The sequence below is a fragment of the Rhinoderma darwinii genome, chromosome 1, assembly GCF_050947455.1.
Source record: "Rhinoderma darwinii isolate aRhiDar2 chromosome 1, aRhiDar2.hap1, whole genome shotgun sequence".
NCBI lineage: Eukaryota > Metazoa > Chordata > Amphibia > Anura > Rhinodermatidae > Rhinoderma > Rhinoderma darwinii.
In genome coordinates this window covers 36,887,509-36,908,175 of record NC_134687.1, presented here as the reverse complement: position 1 = coordinate 36,908,175, position 20,667 = coordinate 36,887,509, and the positions used below count along the sequence as shown (strand labels likewise).

Sequence of the window (20,667 nt, the reverse complement as noted above, 5' to 3'; positions counted from 1 at the left end):
GTGCCCACGCCGCCTTTATTGTTTTATTTCATGATACTTTAATTGGTTTCTGAAAGAGTGCATATTTAGGTCACACTGTATATATCCTCACTACTCTGGATCCCATGTTGGCTATCTGCAAGGAAAGTAAGACGCAGGACAGATTAGCAGCAGCATCGAGTGAGATACAGGGAATTGTTAAAAGACTACAATAGTTTTTGTTTTTTTTATGCTAGAAACACTGCAAATTACTTTATAACCGCTATTAACAGGTTCCCGACTGCTGGCTGTGTTTTTACGGCCAGCGGTCAGGGTCCCTGAAGTCCGACTAATTACGGCGGCACTTTAGAGAGTGTGCACGTGCGATCGCGTGCACACAGCCCTGTACCCTGGCTGTTGCTAACAGCACTGGGCAGAGTGTCAGGGGCCAATCTTTTGGTCACTGAACATGTGATCACTGTGACAACCAATCACCACGATCACATGCATTTCTATGTAAATATAGTGCGCATGCACACATCCCTGTGCCCATGCTGTTACTAACAGCTCTGGGCACTGGGCAGAGTATCGGGGACCAATCTGATGGTCCCTGTACAAGTGATCGCTGTGAAAACTTATCACAGCGATCACATTTGTTTTTATTTTGACATTTCTGGCAGCAAATCTCCTGCCTCTTTTCTTCTCCTCACACATTGTTTCAGTGTGAGGAGAAGACACTTCAGAGAATTGTTGCCAGAAGATTACAGTTACACAAAAAAATAGTGTTACATTATAAAACATTCTCTGTATAGATAGATGGATAGATTGTATAGATAGATAGATCGAAAAAAAAAAGATAGATTTCTATCTATCTTTTTATTATATTAGAATAGGCAGGTAGGGTATATATATATATATATATATATATACCAGTTTGTGTGTTTATAAAAAAATAAAATAATAATTGTTTGTTGTGTTAGTGACATTGTTGCGAGGAGGCATACACCACGCTGTGGTCTGATTCGGAGACAGCATCAGAGATGGCGTCAGAGATAGAACCTGTTTTAGGCAGTGACGATGACAGCGTCACTTCAGGTATATCTTCAGGGGACGTTATCCCTGACACAGTTGCAGAACATGGAAGCGCAGGGCCAGGTAGCACGGGACAGCCTGGTCCCTCCAGTCCAGGCTCTTGTATGGGCACCTGCCCCATCTTTTGGGCCTAGAATCCACGGATTTACTGCCACTCATGGCATAACCGTGGACAATACAAATTTTGTCCAAATGGATTACTTCCATTTATTTATTACTGACGACATCCTAAATCAAATCGTCCACAAAACTAATTTATATGCCGCTCCGTATATAAGGCAGAAACCTTCATTCACCCATGCCAGAGATTGGACGCCCAGCAATATGCAGGAATTAAACATTTTTTTGGGGCTCACCCTAAATATGGGTATTGTCAAAAAACCCTCCATTAGGACTTACTGGTCAACAAGACCCGCCCAAGCCACCCCAGTATATTCTGCAGTAATGCCCAGGTCTCTTTATGAGACAATAATGAGGTTCCTCCACTTCAATGACAACGCACAGGCCCCCCCAAGTACCGATGCAAACCGGGATCGGTTGTTCAAAATAAGACCGCTAATAAATTCCCTGAATAATTTATTTCTGCAACTCTACACCCCTGAGCAGAATGTAAGTGTGGACGAATCCCTCCTCAACTTTCATGGCAGACTTCGCTTTCGCCAATATCTACCTTCCAAAAGGGCAAGATATGGCGTTAAGCTCTACAAATTGTGTGAAAGCGGGTCAGGATATACCACCGCCTTCAGGATTTATGAAGGGCGGGACCGCACAATAAATGTTCCTGGATGCCCCCCTGATCTTTCCACCAGCAGTAAGATCGTGTGGGAGATAATGCAGCCTCTGCTTCACAAGGGGTACCACCTGTACTGCGATAATTTTTATTCCAGTGTGCCCCTGTTTAGGCATTTGCATGCTGCAAGGACTGGGGCATGTGGTACCATGCGCAAAAACCGAATTGGTTTTCCACAGCAATTAGTGGGGAAGCGCATGGTAAAGGGGGACTCCTGTGCTTATGCATCTGAAGAATTGCTGGCGGTCAAGTTCAGGGATCGCAAAGACGTGTATGTGCTAAGCACGATTCATACCGCAGGAACAGTGGCAGTGAGGGAAAGAGGGGCAACATCGGACAAGCACAAACCAGTGAGCGCGTCCGAATATAACAAGTACATGGAGGGGGTGGATTTAAGCGACCAGGTTTTGCAGCCCTATTTAGTAAAACGCAAAACTAAAACCTGGTATAAAAAAGTGGCCATTTATTTGTTACAGGTGGCCATCCACAACTCATTTGTGCTCTACAAAAAAAACAGAGGCAGAGACACATACCTGGATTTCCAGGAGAAAATTATTGAAGGCCTCATTTTTGATGTTCAGGACACCCGAGAATGCCCCCAGTCTGAGGATGTCACGCGACTGACAAAAAGACACTTCATCAGTCGGATTCCCCCAACACCAACCAGAAGCAACACCCAAAAAAAGTGCCGCGTCTGCAGAAAAGACGGGCACCGTAAAGATTCCCGATATTTCTGTCCCTCATGTCCCTCGCAACCAGGCCTGTGCATTGAGCCATGTTTTAAAAAATACCACACTGTTCTGCATTATTAGATTTTAGTTAATTTGTTGAAAATATATTTGCCCTACATTACGTTTTTATTTTTCCCCTGATTTTACTCCAAGGGTGAGGGAGGGAATGGGTGGGGGGTGGATGTCATGTTTGCATATTCTCTAAAGTTCATCTGCTGGAGAGCTCCATTTGCATAAACCTGCCATTTTTTTCTTTTAGAAAACCCCCAAAAATTCCCATTATACCCCATTAACTCTGTTGAGTTTTGTAAAACCAGCTTTGAAAAAAAGTGATTTGTGAAATAAGCTTCTTCTATCGTCCGCCCTCCTACTTCTCTATGTGATAAATAAGACACACATATTTGGTATCCCCATGCTCAGGAGAAGTGGAAGAATGTGAAAGGAGATGAATTTTGTCCGTGGTCTATACTGTGTGTGAAATATGCTGGCATAAACTAATGCAATTGCTAAATTCTTGCATTTTTATCCAATTTTGGCCACTTTAGAGAAAAAACTAAAAATGAGATATACTGACAAATGCCACTAAAACAAAGCCCTATCTGTCCTTTAAGCCCTTCCCGCCCAATCACGTACAGTTACGTGATTAAAGCTGATGTCTTACCGCCATTTCACGTAACTGTACATGATGGAGATGAAGCTGGCTCAGGAGCTGAGCCAGCGACATCACCGCCGGGTGACAGCTGTATGTTGTATGGGTGTAGTGGGTGTCCGCTGTATGTTACAGCGGACACCCCGATCTATCGCCAGGAGCCGGAGCTAGCTCCGATTCCTGGCTTTAACCCCTTCGATGCAGCGATCCATTGTGATCGCTGCATCCTAGAGGTTTGTAGCAAATCGGCAGCCTTGCCACGCGATGGCAAGGCTGGCGACTGCTACTATGGCAACAGGAGCCCTAACAATGGACTCCTGTCTGCCATTACGTAAGCTGATTAGGCCCCGCCCAGAGGCGGAGCCTGATCGGCTTGCTGTCAGTGAACAACTGAGCGTTCCAATACATTGCACTACATAGGTAGTTCAATGTATTATAACATCAAACAAACAGTTGGACCTTCAAGTCCCCTAGTGGGACTAAAGAAAAGTGTAAAAATAAAAGTTGTAAAACATACAATAAAAGTTTCAAGTAATAAAATAAAACACAATCGCCCTTTTTCCCTTATCAAGTCATTTATTATTGAAAAAAATAATAAAGCCATACATATTTGGTATCGCTGCGACCGTAACGACCTAAACGATAAAAATATTATGTTATTTATCCAGCGCAGTGAACGCCGTAAAAAAACAAACTCAAAAACACTGCCATAATTACTGTTTTTTTGGTCACCGTTTTCCAAAAATTGAAATAAAAAGTGATCAAAAAGTCGCATGTATCCAAAAATGGTACCTATAAAATCTATACCTCGTCTCGCAAAAAACAAACCCTCACGCAGCTCCATCGACGAAACAATTTAAAAGTTATGGCTCTCACAACTTGGCGACAGAAGAAATACATTCTCTTTCCAAAAGTAATTTTATTGTGACAAAAGTTATAAAAAAGTTCTATAAATTTGGTATCGACGGAATCGTACTGACCCACAGAATAAAGGTAACATGGAGTTTATAACGCATGGTGAACGCTGTATAAAAAAAACCTAAAAAAACGATGGCAGAATTGCTGTTTTTTTGTCACCTTGCCTCCCAAAAAAAGGATAACAAGTGATCAAAAAGTTGCATGTACCCCAATATGGTACCAATAAAAGCTACAGCTCGTCCCGTAAAAAAAGAGCCCTCATACCACTACGTCTATGAAAAAATAAAATCAGTTAAGGCTCCAATAAGTCAGGAAAGAAAAATATCCGGTTGTGCCGGCCCGAGGGGAACATTTCTTGTGTTTCAAAAGGCGATGTATCAAGGCACTAAAATTAGGGAACCAGGAAGGGGAGGGCCCAACCATATCCGCTGGAAGCGACGGTGCCCGTATTATACCAGGACAACACTTTCCCGGCAAAATTCCCCAAACTGCAAAGGTGCGGAGTGTGGACCAAAAGGGGGATAAGGAAGGACGCCAGTTATCAGTGCGACACCGGCCTGTGCAGAAAGGATCGATCACAGCGTAACACACATCTATGGATCATTTTATTATTTTTTTTACCTTATTATTATACCACCTGACTGTGCCCCTGATGTAGTCTGCCGAGCTCACATATGCCCCACATTATAAACGGAAACAACAGTGATACTCCAAACAAAACTATTACCAAGCAAATTCCACGCTCCAAAAGCCAAATGGCGCTCACACCCATCTGAGCCCTGCAGCATGCCCAAACAGCTGTTTACGTCCACATATATGGCACCGCCATACCCGGGAGAACCCTTTTAACAATTTTTGAGGTGTGTGTCCCCAGTGGCACAAGCTGGGCATGACATATTTGACAATGAATTGGCATATCTAGGGCAAAATTTTAATTTGTACCTTCGGCAGCGCAATCATTTATGGAAAAGACACGTGGGGTGAAAATGCTCACTACACCCCTTAATAAATGCCTTGAGGGGTGTAGTTTCCAAAATGGGGTCACTTCTCAGGGGTTTCTTTTATTTCACATCAAAGCCTCTGCAATTGTGAACCAATACTTTATATGTCGCCAAATTAGGCCTCAATTTTACATGGTACTCTTTCACTCCTGAGCCCTGTCGAATGTCCAGGCAAAAAGTAGGGTGCTTCTAAAACCGGGAAACACCGCATAAAAATTGAGAGCTGTCTTGTTATGGTAAGAAAAAATACAGTTTTGCGGTTAAGCAAAAAGAAGTGCCTTTATTACCAGCCAAGCTATAATGATATGTATAGGTTAAAACATAACTTTTATTGATTAGGGTTAAATATAGTTAGGACACACAAAAATGGATATAAAATTTAACCAAAGTTCACTGACAGTTGTGAATTTTGCATCAGTCAGATGCAATCAGTATATGATATAATCTGTCTATGTATGTGTCACCTACGGCGTATATCCCAAGAAGTTTTTACATAGGGCGTACGCTAGGGCTCGAGCGACCACTAGGGAGGAGCTACTCTATGGAAGGAGGAAAGAAAAAGATATCTCTACATCCACCATTAGATGCATAGGGAATTTTGACGTGGGTTCCCCACAGGTCTTCAGGATACTCCAAAAACATTGGCCGATCCTTCAGGCTGATCCTGATCTTGCTAATGTTATTTCGAACACACCCAATATTACGTTTCGTAGGGGTAAAAATCTAAGAGAGTACCTTGTGCACAGTCACTATTCCAAACCATCCATTCCGAAAAGTACTTGGCTTCCTCCCCCCATCAAAGGGTCTCATCCCTGTGGCAGATGCTCGTTCTGCCCCCTAATGCCAACCACTAAGTCCTTCATTAATCCTGTTGATGGTAAATCTTATACCATCAAACAATTCATCAACTGCCAAAGCAGTGGTGTTGTTTATGCGATACAATGCCCTTGTCCCAAATTGTACATAGGTAAAACCATACAGCAACTACGTAGACGGATCTCAAAACATCTCAGCACAGTTGTCATTGGTGAGGACACTCCACTCTCCAGACACATCAGATCCATACATAATGGAAATACTAAGAACCTTCAAATTTGGGGAATTACCCAATTACAATTGGGACCTAGAGCTGGTAACTTGGATAAGAGATTACTTCAAGAAGAAGCCCGATGGATTCATAGGTTGAGCTCATTGAGCCCCCTTGGTCTAAATGAAGGCTTTAATTATACAGCTTTTCTCTGATAAGCTCTATATTCTCAATCTAACCCTTACCTTTCTTCTTCTCTTTATTTTTTCCCCCTTTGTTTTGGGAAAATTCCCCTCTGATCGCCATCTATATACATTTCTGTAAATCTGTGACTCTACAGCTAATGATTATTGATATTTATGAATTAATACTCAGACAATATGGACACTACTCCAGAATTTTTATTAATACGGCGTATCCTATATGCTACTCTAGCCTTATGGATTATTTACAATGTCCGTCTTCTCAATCTTTGTTACTATTACTCTTATATCTATAATGTCCATGCCATTAATAACTTTATTAGACTTTTTCTTTTTGAGGACCTTATATTCACAATGTAGGATATCTATCCCTATACCTCTCCTTTATTAATTAATACAATCCTTATAATATAACTTTTTTTCACATTAGTCAATTTCACTCATTAGCATCACATTTTATTTTTACATTTATTATCATTTTTCTCAGCATCACATTACAATATATTCCCCCCTCACCCCCCCCCTTTTCCCCTCCTCTTTTCCCCCCCTTTTTCCCCCCTCATTCACCATATATAATTTATTTTTTCACATTCCTATATCTATTGGAAGTGACCTAATATACACCCTTATTATAATTGAGTTTTTCTTTTATTATCTCAACATTATTATTATTATATTTAGCATCATCCTAAACTATTATATGGTCTCTTCCATATACTGTGCAGAGATACTGTCAACACATATCACTATACAGTTTTTCTTAAGTTTGTTGCCGATAATATTTACTCACTCTTTCTCTTTTTTCACCTTTGATTCTCTAAGTGTGGTGACATGCGCAGTCTTTGCCCTCTCACACTTAGTTTAATTTCACCGTACCGCAGTTCAATCCCGACCGCGCAGGCGCCCCCGCTCCTGCGTGATTGGCACTTTCTCTTCTAGTCTCTGTATGGCTGACCAAGCCGGTCGTCATGCGTTTCATGACTGGATAGTACCAACCCTTCTGATTGGTCCGTTATCTATTACGCCCACTGTTATGGCGGCCCGAGGTCTTAAGAGGGACGGACCCTCCACGCGCCGTTCAGTTGCCCCATTTACCCCTGAAGACGCTGCGGATGCAGCGAAACATGTCGGGGGGGCTTCGTCATTAATTATTAAACTTCAGAGTTTTCACTGACATAGATACAGACGCTACTCATCTGTGTCGCCCGGCGTTCTGCAGACGCCGTAGGTGACACATACATAGACAGATTATATCATATACTGATTGCATCTGACTGATGCAAAATTCACAACTGTCAGTGAACTTTGGTTAAATTTTATATCCATTTTTGTGTGTCCTAACTATATTTAACCCTAATCAATAAAAGTTATGTTTTAACCTATACATATCATTATAGCTTGGCTGGTAATAAAGGCACTTCTTTTTGCTTAACCGCAAAACTGTATTTTTTCTTGCTATTTCAATGCCCGCCAGCCTGCTGGGTCTTCTCCTACATATTACCTGTCTTGTTATGGTGGCACAAGCCGGGCACCACATATTGGCGTATCTAAGGAAAAATTCCCATTTTCACTCTCCCACATCGTGTGCACACTAATTTCTGCAAAACACCTGTGGGGTTAACATGCTCACTACACCCCTAGGTGAATACCTTGAGGGTGTTGTTTCCAAAATGGGGTCACTTCTGGGGGGGATCCACTGTTTTGGTTACACAGGGACTTTGTAAATGCAACATAGCGACCAGAAACCAAATGCAGCAAAATCTGTACACCAAAAGCAAATGGCGCTCCTTCCCTTCTGAGCCCTGCCGTGTGTCTAAACAGCAGTTTATGACCACGTGTGGGGTATTGCCGTACTTCAGAGAAGTTGCTTTACAAATGTTGGGGTTCTTTTTTTCCTTTTATTTGTTGAGAAAATTAAAAATTTTGAGCTGAAGCTACGTCTTATTGAAGAAAAAGGATTGTTTTTTATTTTCACTGCCCAATTCTAATAAAATCTATGAAACACCTGTGGGGTCAAAATGCTCACTACACCCCTAGATGGATTCCTCAAGGGGTGTAGTTTTCTCAATGGAGTCACTTTTTTGGCGTTTTCACTGTTTTGGTCCCTTAGGGGCTTTGCAAATGCGACATGGCCTGCGCAAACCATTCCTGCTAAATTTGAGCTCCAAAAGCCAAATGGCGCCCTTTTCCTTATAAGCCCTGCCGTGGGTCCAAACAGCTGTTTATTACCACATGTGGGGTATTGTTTTACTCGGGAGAAATTGCTTTACAAATGTTGTGGTGCTTTTTCTCCTTTAGTCCTTGTGGAAATTAGAAAAAATTAGCTAAACCTACATTTTCTTTGAAAGAATGTAGATTTTAATTTTCACGGCCTACTTCCAATAATTTCTGCAAAAAACCTGCGGTGTCAAAATGCTCACTATACTCCTAGATAATTTCCTCAAGGGGTGTAGTTTCCCAAATGGGGTCACTTTTGGTGGATTTCCACTGTTTTGGCACCGAAAGAGCCCTTCAAACCTGACATGGAGCCTAAAATATTTTCTAATAAAAAGGAGGCCCAAAATCCACTGGGTGCTCCTTTGCTTCGGAGGCCGCTGCTTCAGTCCATTACCGCACTAGGGCCACATGTGGGATATTTCTAAAAACTGCAGAATCTGGGCAATAGATATTGAGTTGCGTTTCTCTGGTAAAAACTTCTGTGTTAATTCACTGTATTTTAACGATATATATTGTGCTCCCACAAATATGAACATTTGAAAATTCACTGAAGTGATAAATGAGTATAATGTATAATTTTTATTTCATAGCTATCTAAAAACAGGGGTACAATCACCACTGTGAAAAGCCCAACCGTGTATTTAAAAACGTATTAAACAGAATACTCCCAATCCTAGTTCGTTTGCGAACCCTTAATGACTGGGTATGCAAACAGAGATATCAAAATATGGAATCAGCGTATAACATTGGTAAAGCAGTGGTTTGGACCCTCGTTCACACAGGAGCCTGCGTTAACCGCACCAGATTCTCCCAATGTACAGATGCACAACAATGCCACTGCCCCCTACGCAAAATTCCCTCACTTCACCCGACCCTACGCGTTTCTATACTTATCATCAGGGGTCTGTCAGTCTGGCCAGGATGCCATCGATATATCTTCAGCAGCAGATATTCTACTGCACAACACGGAAGCATGCACGCATAGATATCAGCGGCAAAACTTCTGTGTTACAGAAAAAATAGATTAAAAATGAATTTCTACAAAAAAAAAATGAAATTTGAAACTTTCACCTCCACGTTGATTTAATTTTCTGTGAAACATTTAACGGGTTAAGAAACTTTCTAAATGCTGTTTTGAATACTTTGAGGGGTGAAGATTTTAAAATGGGGTGACTTTTTGGCGGTTTCTAATATATAAGGCCCTCAAAGCCGCTTCACAACTGAACTGGCCCCTGTAAAAATAGCCTTTTGAAATTTTTTTGAAAATGTGAGAAATTGCTGCTAAAGTTCTAAGCCTTGTGATGTCATAGAAAAATAAAAGGACGTTCAAAAAAACGATGCCAATCTAAAGTAGACGTATGGGGGATGTTAATTAGCAAAAAAATTGTGTGGTATTACTGCCTGTCTTACAAGCAGATACATTTACATTTAGAAAAATGCTAATTTTTGCAATTTTTCACAAAATGTTGGTGTTTTTCACTGATAAATATTGAATTTATCGACCAAATTTTTCCACTATTATAAAGTCCAATGTCTCACGAGAAAACAGTCTCAGAATCGCTTTGATAGGTAAAAGCATTCCGGAGTTATTACCACATAAAGTGAAATATGTCAGATTTGAAAAAATGGGTCTGGTCCTGAAGGCCAAAATGAGCTTGGTCCTGAAGGGGTTAAAAAGAGTGTAAAATTCAAAGATGAACTTTATTCACCTGCAGAGTTCTAGTCATCTAAAGAAGCGCATAGCAAAATTGTGACATTTTCTCTGGTCATTTAGCTGTAAAACAGCCCGGTCCTTAACCGGTTAACAGAATTTTGGTATGAAAATGATTTCATGGGATCATCCCTTTTAAAAAGGATTTCCACTCAAGACAGAAAAGTGCCGGCATATTAGTAAATCCAGAGTAAGACCAGTAGCCAAATGTAGGTAATTATGCAGCAGTTTTCTGGCAGGTCTCCTTAAAGGGATTGTCCGAGATTGAGAATAAAGGACTGCTTGTATAGATGCAGCGCTATTCTGGTCCATGGTCTGTATCTAGTATTACTCACTTGAATGGGGCTTAGCTGCAGTACCAGACACAGCCCATGGACTGGAGTGGCACTGTTTTTTTTGTTTTTTTTTCTTTTAAAAGAAATGAACTAAATGGAACATGTCCTATTTTTCCACGGATTTCGGACTGGACTCGAACAGCTAACACCGTTGTGTGCAAGAGCCCTAATACATGGACGACCAGGGTCCCCCCAGAGCTGCTGCTCGTTAGTGGCTCTCCCCTCTGGCGCATAGAGGGGGTGGTCCAAGTAGGGCATATGGACATGGACCCCTTTAATGCCCAGTAAATATATTGCCTTGTGTCTTGACTATCCATTTTTGGTGAATCTTTTTGACAACCAATATATGGCACTCAACTTTTTTTTCATCCCTGAATGGCACATCGTCCTAGTTTATACAATGTTACTGCACATGTAGTCAGATTTGCCATTCAAGAGTCAAGGAAAGCTGGGGGACGACCCTTGTCTGGCAGCCATATTGGTTGTCGCACACACAGGCCCTCTATTGTACAATCCCTTTAAAGTCCGGAGCACAAATAATGGGAAGTTCCTTGGACTTTAGTGCCCACGTTGTTCCTCCGCGCGTTGCCTCCGTGCCAGAACGTTCCATTAGTATATTTATCTCCCCGACAGTGAAGGCTTTAGTTTGCGGTTCCTCTAATAGGGTTTCTGTTTAGTTTGTTAAAATGTAAATGAAATTCTGGTTCTTTTATTCCGGCTCCCACCTCTCTATTTTTTATCTTGTCTCCTTAAGTCGTTAAGCTGCTTGTTCTCGCATAAAGTCTCGATACGGCATTTCTAATTCTCTGTGTATCCTCCACTGTGTACTAAGCCGGTGATTAATTTGGTGCCGTCAGACAAGTTATGCTTTTAATTAACCCCTAGATGTGCGCTGCAAGTCAGACGCCTCTTTCTGTTAGGATTTCAGCTTGAGGGTGTCCTTCGTTCATGTAATAGGTGCCATCAGGACATTTGTCGCCAACTAAATGCCAAGTGACGGCACGAAGAATTGTTGTGACTTCTGGCTCATAGTGGGTACAGCATGGTGGGGTCCTACCAGTCTCTAGTGGCTGCCATTTAATGCCTATGGGTTTGGCACTTGGCATTGCACTATACAATGCCCATTCTCTGCTACCTCATACCAACTGATAGGTCTAGAATTATAATCGTGAACCAGGAGGCCCTGGATGAACCTATAAATGTTATGGATGCCTTCTTTAATACAAAAAGCAATAGCGGGTGGATTGCTGCAATCTGTTAAGGCTCCGACACTGAACACATACATGGAAATTTACGATTGATTTTTTTTTTTTTTTTAATCATAGATTGTCGTTTTGCTTGCAATTTTATTTTATTCCGTGTTTTTCGTTAATATTGAAAACCAAATCTGGTACTAGAACTCCAGGAAGCAATGCTATAAGTATTTTCTGGAACTAGAAAAAGTAAAACTATTTTTGTTCTGGTCTTTACGTACTGATCTGGCTCGCTGCTGCACCACCGCTGCTGCTGTGCAGGAAATAACTTGATTAATATTACATATAAAATAAATCTCCTTTTACATTTAAAGTTTTTTCCACTTTTGTCCAAGGGGTTTCAGCTTGATGCCAGTGCCAACAAAAAGTGGATCTCGCTCTGATCCCATATTACATGGTCACATTTATTTGTATGGGCCAACCTGTAAGGGTATATTCACACGGCAACGCCAAATACGTCTGAAATTACGGAGCTGCTTTCAGGTGAAAACAGCTCCTGAATTTCAGACGTAATTGCATGTACTCGCGTTTTCGCGGCGTCTTTTATGGATGTAATTGGAGCTGTTTTCATTGGAGTCAATGAAAAACGGCTCCAATTACGTCCCAAGAAGTGTCCTGCACTTATTTTGACGAGCCGTCATTTTACGCGCCGTCTTTTGACAGCGACGCGTAAAATGACAGGTCGTCGGCACAGAACATCGTAAAACCCATTGCAAGCAATGGGCAGATGTTTGCCGACGTACGGGAGCCTTTTTTTCAGGCGTAATTCGAGGCGTAAAACTGCTCCACTACGTCTGAAAAGAGGTCTTGTGCACATACCCTAATACTAACATTTCTCCTGCAGCAGCCATTCGGACAAGTAAGGCCCCGTGCACACGACCGTATTTTTCATCCGTAATTACGGACCCATTCGTTTCTATGGGCTACAGATACTTTTCCGTATTTTTACGGATGGGTGTCCGTTCCGTAAAATATAGACCACGTCCTATTCTTGTCCGTAATTACAGCACGGACTTCATAGAAGTCTATGGGCGCTTCCTTAATTACGAACTGCTACAGATGTGTAGCCGTCCGTAATTACGGAAATGTTGCTAGGCGACGCCAGGTTTGCTGATGTTGCACATTTGTGGTTTTCTTCTTTTTACGGAGCCGTAAACACGGATGCACTACGGACCGTTCCTTATATGCGGATGATTTACGGATGACTATAAATTACTACAGATCCATATTTACGGACAGTATTTATGGATGGATGAAATCTACGGACATGTGCATGGGGCCTAAGCAGCTGGGAATCCAGGAGCCCATATACTGTTCTCTGCTCCTGCACTGGGGTCTAAGGTTAATATAAACTATTCCTTTACCCTTTGCTAACATTTGATGTAACTGTATGTGCTTCTGGGGGGGGGGGTGAGGAGGAGACTGGCTGAGTCTGCTCCATGCGCCATAGGTATCCGCTGTATGTTGCGGCTGACACCCATCTCTATATCACAAATCAAATAACTCTGATCCAGGCCATTTAACCACTTAAATGCCACAGTCGATTGCAACAGCTGCATCTAAGCCAGGGGTCTCAAACTCGGCCGGGTAAGTGGGCCGCATATAGAAAAAATGGGAAGTTGACGGGCCGCATTACTTTCAAATTTGATACAATACAAAATTATTGTTACTCAATTAGTTATTTGAACTACTATAACACTATATTACTAGAATAATAATACTACATTACTATAATAATACCGCTAGGTTTAACATTTGAGATATTTCTCCACGTGCTTATTTCAACAATCCAGCTTTCCAGTTTAAGTGTCGCTAAATGCAGTCCGGCGGCTCAGTTAGCACACATGTCAAGATTGGGCAGCCCCTTTTTAGATAGTGCCGCAGTGCCCTCTGTGGATAATGCAACACACCCCTAGATAAGGCCACAGTGCCCTCTTTAGATAAAGCCACAGTGCCCTCTGTAGATAAGGCCACAGTGCCCTCTGTAGATAATGCAACACACCCCTAGATAATGCCAGTGTCTTCTTCAGATACTGTCACACACCCACTTGTAGATAACGCCACAGTGCCCTCTGTAGAGGCTGCCCCAGTGCCCTCTGTAGAGGCTGCCCCAGTGCCCTCTGTAGAGGCTGCCCCAGTGCCCTCTGTAGAGGCTGCCCCAGTGCCCTCTGTAGAGGCTGCCCCAGTGATGTCAGGGGCTTGCCCAGAGCTGGAGTCCCAGGCAGAGCGCTAGTAGGCTCTTCCTGGGACTTCAGCTGTGCTCCTGACATCACTGGGACTCCTGCTCTGGGGAAGCCCCTAACATCATTGTCGATGTATGAACAGCGATGTCAGAGGCTTCCCCAGAGTCCCGGAGCAGAGCCAATAATAGCGCTCTGCCCGGGACTCCGCTCTGGGGAAGACCCTGACACACTGTCCATATATGGGCAGCGATGTCAGGGAATTCCACAGAGTCCCGGAGCAGAGCCGACACCAGCGCTCTACTCCGCTCTGGGCAAGACCCTGACACACTGTCCATATATGGGCAGCGATGTCAGGGAATTCCACAGAGTCCCGGAGCAGAGCCGACACCAGCGCTCTGCTCGGGACTCCGGCTATGGGGAAGCCCCAGACATCGCTGTTCATATGTGGACAGCGATGGGGAATTCCAGAGTCTCGGAGCAGAGCCGATACTAGCGGCTCTGTGTCTCGCGGGCCGCAGATGACAGCCCAGGGGGCCGCCCGCGGGCCGTGTGCTTGAGACCCCTGATCTAAGCCATTAGACAGAGGGCGGCCCCTGTGTCACTCCATTGTTTTTACCCCCATGACGCGATTACGGGGTGCCGATGGTTGTCATGGCAGCTTGGCAGCCTAATGAAAGCCCCCTGATCTGCCATCTTGGTGCTCCTATCAAGCCCTGCCAGAGGAGTCCGTACATAAGTATTGCAGAGTAATGCACTAACGATCGCCGGTTCAGGTCCCCTAGACTGTACCAAAACATATATTTTTTTAAAAGATAAAAAATAAAACTTTCCCCCCTAAAGTAATGTAAGAAATTAAAAACGAAACCTAATTGGTATCGCCGCATCCGTAAAAGTATTCTAATATTCTGTATAAGGTTATTTAACCCACATGGTGAATGACACAACAAAAAAACCGCCAGAATTGCAGTTTTTGGGTCACCTGAGTTCCCCTGAAAGTGGTCACAATGTCGTATGCACCTCCAAAACTTGTATTTCTGGCACAATGTCAGAAATATGATTTGTCCCCGATGAGCCCTCTGATTGTTGCGGTCACATGCTATGTGCATGAAAACCATTACTGGGAGGACGCTGGAGCATCCGCGCTTGATCACCGGGAACTCCTAAGCACCCCCTAGTGGTGGCAGAATTTTATAATTTTAGCCCCAAATTATGGACCTGAAAAAAGATTTAAAAAGCCAAAATAGTGTTCAAGTGTGGACATTCACCTTAAAAAAATAATCCTCGAGCGTTTTTAGCATGGTCCGGTATTTTGTTTTCATGGTTTCATTAAAAATTCCTGTTTTTCCAGGTCACTCTCCCTGTTCACTTTATATTCAGATGGTTGGGAATCGGATGGCGTTATATACCCGAAAATCTCCTGGATGAAAAATGAGCTGCTGTCTCGGCTGGCAAAGTGGTCCACGGAGGACAAGAGGAGCGACTTTAAGAGTACCCTATCGCTCATTGCCGTGGATAAATATAGCAAATACTATCACAGCCTGAAGGAGAAGTACAAAGATCTGGTGAAGGTAGCCGCGCTCATCCATCACTGCCGCGACGCAATGAAATGATAGAAATGAATTGTTTCCCGAGCTCATATTCTGCCATTATATGCCTTGGATTATTTTTCCAGCACGGCAAATCATAAACTGATGGAAAGCCGTCCCGCTATAGCTTATAACTATGTTGCTGCATGCTTCATACCTGGAAAGTTCAGCCACTCCGCCACTGATGTGAATTTTGATGTAATTTTTTTTTTTTATTGCATAAAAATATTTGGCAATAGGTTGTATGCACATAGAGGGGGCACATGCAGCTGCTAGGGGTCTTTACGATTCATGGTATGGTTTATGGGCCCCACATTCCAAGCAAACCAGTGAAGATGAAGCAGCAGTAGGTTCAATTCTGAAATCCCTGGCCTACGTTATGGCATGCACTGGCATGTACCCAAATTCTGAATGGCTCTATGTAGGCAGATTTCACACTGTGAACCCTCTTGCCACCTCTGATTGGACGAGAGATCTTGATAATTTGCATGCCGCATGGAACAGCAAACCGCTCCGGAAGTGGCGGATCTAGGGCCATTTGGTGGGTACAGGAGCACCTATGAGTTGTCTAACTTCCACCCAAATTCTTCTGCTGTTATATAGTAATGTCCGTAGCAGTGGTGTCCATAAATGGGGTGCAGAGGTTGTAATTGCACTTGGACCCTCGTGACTTAGGGGGCACAACGGTCACTCAGCTGATCTAAAAGGGGATGAGACAACCGCTTTTAAGAACTCCTCACTCACATACCAATGCATTACTAAGTTGGGGATGATGACCCCTATGGGAAGTGCAATAACGGCCGTATTCATTGTCACTCAGCCTTTCCAGAAACCGCTATAACCAAGAAGAACGGTTGGCTGCGATGTTGTCCTTTTCCCTAGTAATGCTTTGTAAATACTAGTTGTGCAAAATCTAATATTACATTTAATTTTCTTTTTTCTTTTCTTCTTCAGGTCTGGCCTGAGGTGACAGATCCTGAAAAGTTTGTATATGAAGATGTGGCCATAGCAACCTACTTGTTAGTGAGTATTGTCATTCTTCAAGGATAAACATCCAGATTATAAAGACGACGCACAATATTTGTATTGGACGTGACCTGATTTGATAGCTCACGTGGACAGTTTTCCTTGGCGGGTTCACGTCCGCTTTACAATACAAGGGAACTTTGTATCCGGTATACAGTAAAATGATTTTGCAGCTGACAATATGAAAAAAAAATTGCGTATTCACTGCCAAGTCCTAAAGTAGTTTTACTGAGCCCTGGAAAACGTATTCTACTTCCAATGATTGAACCCTTAATTCATGCCATTGGTTGGTCCATAATTCTGTGCGGATTATTTTCTTAATGCATCTTTATAGTAGCCGGAGCTTTGTTTTTCTGATACAGAGCTACAAATCCCCCCCCCCCCCCTGAGTAGACCTGGTTGTCCACTATCGGACAACTGATTGTGTGTGTGTGTGTGTGTGTGTGTGTGTATGTGTGTGTGTGTGTATATATATATATATGAGTGTACGTTAGTGTTTTATGGAAAAAAAGACGAAAAAAAGTTCTATATTATACATATAAATACAGTATAATGTACAATAAAAATGGCCCGCAGAGGAGGCATATGAGATGCTCGCGTCAGAGACGCAGAGTGCGCGTGATGCTGGGTCCGCTTTTGCTCTGTCCTCCTCCTGAAGTGACACGGAGGAACCTTGTCGCAGGAGGGTTAGCGTTCAGGTTGCACCTGAACCTAATTGGTTGTCCTCAACCTCCTACACCCTCCAAGTACTAGGGTTTTACTGCTGCTGCAGGGGTTCAAGCAGGGCCTTCTGAAATTTAATTTTTCCAGCTCGGACAGTCTTGTTGAAAAAATTGTTGAGCGAACGAATCTATGGGCTCAACAATTTATTGCTGCGAACCCCAGTACTTTTTATGCCAGACCATACTGGTGGCATTCCATCAACACAGCCGAAATGCTGCAGTGCTGGGGATTGGTTCTGAATATGGGCCTAACAAAGAAGCCATCGGTGAGGGCCTATTGGTCCACTGATATTCTTTACCACTGCCCCTTATATCGCACCACAATGCACAGGGCTCGTTTTTGAGGTGATCCAAAAATGTATACTTTATAATGATAATTCCCGGTGCCCCCCCCTCCCCAGGATGACCACAATTTCGATCGACTCTTTAAAATTATACCCCTTATTTATCATTTGGCCCAAAAGTTTTCCTCTTCGTATACCCCTGGAAGAGAAATTGCCATTGACGAGTCCCTGGTAGATTTCAAGGGAAGGGTGCAATTCAGACAATATTTGCCCAACAGGCATGCCAAGGTATGGCATTAAAATGTATAAATTGTGCGAGTCGGACTACACGCACAATTTAAACATTTTACAAGGGAAGGGAAAGTCACATTGAGCCCCCAAACTGTTCTCCCGTCCTGACCACAATTTGGAAGATTGTGTGGGACCTCCTGCACCCACTGTTTGATCAGAGGTACCACCTGTACCTTAACAACTGGTGCACGAGTGTACCCCTCCCTGTTCAAGTACCTGGCGGTGCAAAGAACAGTGGCGTGTGGGACGGTCCGTGAAAACCAAAAACTGCTCCCAAAAACCTTTCTCAGCCAAAACCCTGCAGCGTGGGGATAGCAGGGTACTCCATAGCGAAGGGGTCCATTTAAAAAAAAATCAGGGACAAGAAGGATGTATTAATGCGAACATCCATTCATGACGGCACCTGCTCTCATGTCCCTGTGTGTGGTGCAACATTCACCACCACGTCACGGCCTATCTGCATCCAGGCCTATAATAAATTTATGAGGGGAGTGGACCTATCAACCTGATGCTTAAGCTGTACAATGCCATGCGGAAAACAAAAATTGGCACAAAAATCTTGCATTGTACAACTCGTTTGTCATCTACAGTAGCACTGGTCATGAGGGGGACATACCTGGAGTACCAGGAGAAGGTTATAAAACCCCTTCTCTTTGGTAATGCGGGAGGTAGGATTAAGTTCTACCTCTGCAAGTAGTGATACCCTCAGGATAATTCCAGTGCAGCACTTTCCTGGTGAAGTGCCGCCCACAGCGGAAAAAAAAGCCGCCCTGAAAAAAGGTGTCGGGTCTGAGCCAAAAGAGGCGTAAGAAGAAACGCGACATACCAGTGTAACACCTGTCCCTCCCACCCCGGACTTGTGTCTGAAAAATCTGTCCTATAAATGCATTTGTCAAAAAATGTTGGGGGCGTGTCCGGATGCCGAGGAGAGCAGTCACATAAGTCTGAGCTCCTCTCCTAGCCTCAGATAAAGCGGCTCATAACCACCCTTAAAGGTCGGATACCGACACAAAAATATACCTGGAGACTCCTGAAGTAGCCACAAAGCAGCAGGGATGGTGAGAGGAAGATCTAAACCGGCTGCCCCGGTTAAACTCACGTCCTTCTATCCCCCGGCGGGAAACTCACAAAATGGCGCCGGCCACACTCTGCAGGAAAACGCTCCGGTCCTAGGAGCTCCTATCCTCTCCCAGGCAGCACATTGCACAGCAGGCAGTCCAAGTGTGGAAGGAACTTCAAGCACACCAGACAAGCTGTATGCACTGGATTTCAGGTCAGTCTCTCCCTCCTAGTCTGCCCAATCTGGGGAAATCTAGGGAAAGCAGCCCGTCTGAGGAATCAGCCATCACCTTATCTAATATGAGGAGTCTATTGTCAGAATTAAGGACATCCATGCAAAACGATTTCCAAACTGCCTTTACCACACTGTCTAAGGACATTAGAGATATTGGTGATCGCACAGCTCATCTTGAAACAAAAATGGATGAATTTTCCTCTGCTTTTAATACTTTGGTGGACGCTCAAAATGAGACAGATGAAGACATGCTAGCAGTAAAATTAAAATTGGCTGACTTGGAAGACCGCTCCAGAAGGAACAACATTCGTTTCCGCGGTATACCGGAATCCATCATGCCAGCGCAGCTCAGAGAGTTCCTGATTGATTATTTTTCTGCTTTAATCCCAGAGGCGGATCAAAGAGATTTGATGATTGATAGAGTACACAGATTGCCAAAACCCAAACATCTACCGCAAACAACGCCGAGAGATGTTCTGGCAAGAATCCATTTCTATCAAACAAAAGAGGCCATCTTGAAGTCGGCGTTTAAAAATAACGACATCCCTGAGCGGTTTGTGGGCATCTCGTTGTACGCAGATTTATCACCAACCACGATGAATCGCAGAAGAGAATTTGCGCCTTTCACAAAGCATCTACGTGACCAAGAAATTCCCTATAAATGGGGTTACCCGGTCAAGCTCCTCATCACGAAAAATGGAGCCACCCATGTCCTTCACACACCCAAAGAAGCAGCGTCTCTTCTAGCAAAATGGTTTCCCGACTTTCAGCCTCGAGATCATCAAATGATGGCGAAAAAGAAACCACCGGTATTATCCCAGGAATGGACACAGGTTGGATCTCCTAAGAATCCCTGAATTCAATCTGATTGAATATAGAGGAGAATGACCCAGCAAGAATTTTGGACTCCCTGTTGAATCCAGAATAAGGAACTCACGGTGTTGTCTGATATCCTTTTTTTTTCTTTTTGATAATCTTATTGCTGCAGGTTGTACTGTGCCTTTAAATAACCATGTGGGCTAGGAAGGCACTTATGTTACACGTGTTGTGTCTCTTCCCCCCCCCCATGAGGCCAACTTCCTTTACAAGGAGTTGGCTAGATATATTTGAACATATTTTCATATGTGTTCTCAGGTTTTTATGTTACAAGGTATCACTACTGATTGATAAGAAAAATGCGTTATGTACATATAGTCTTTCTTGTTGGGGAATAACGGAGATGAGTGGTCCTCACTCACATAATATTACTCACGTAGGGGAGATATTTAGAGATCAGGTATGCTACAAGAGTACACAGTATCGATCTTTCTTAGGGTATAATGGTCTTTAAAATATCATCTTTGAATGTGAAGGGCCTTAATAGTCCATTCAAACGCTCTCTCATGTGGAAAGAGTG

The 20,667-nt window shown here is 43.2% G+C and overlaps 1 protein-coding gene across 2 annotated transcripts in view; it reads left to right on the top strand.

The window, feature by feature from the left end:
* The window catches only part of TRMT44 (tRNA methyltransferase 44 homolog), a 65,100-nt gene that overhangs the window by 16,276 nt on the left and 28,157 nt on the right, over nucleotides 1-20,667 (top strand). For both annotated transcript variants that reach the window (XM_075857501.1, XM_075857509.1), the window contains exons 3-4: nucleotides 15,417-15,636; nucleotides 16,609-16,677. In XM_075857501.1, the coding sequence (XP_075713616.1) occupies nucleotides 15,417-15,636; nucleotides 16,609-16,677 (289 nt within the window). The remainder of the gene's footprint in view (nucleotides 1-15,416; nucleotides 15,637-16,608; nucleotides 16,678-20,667) is intronic.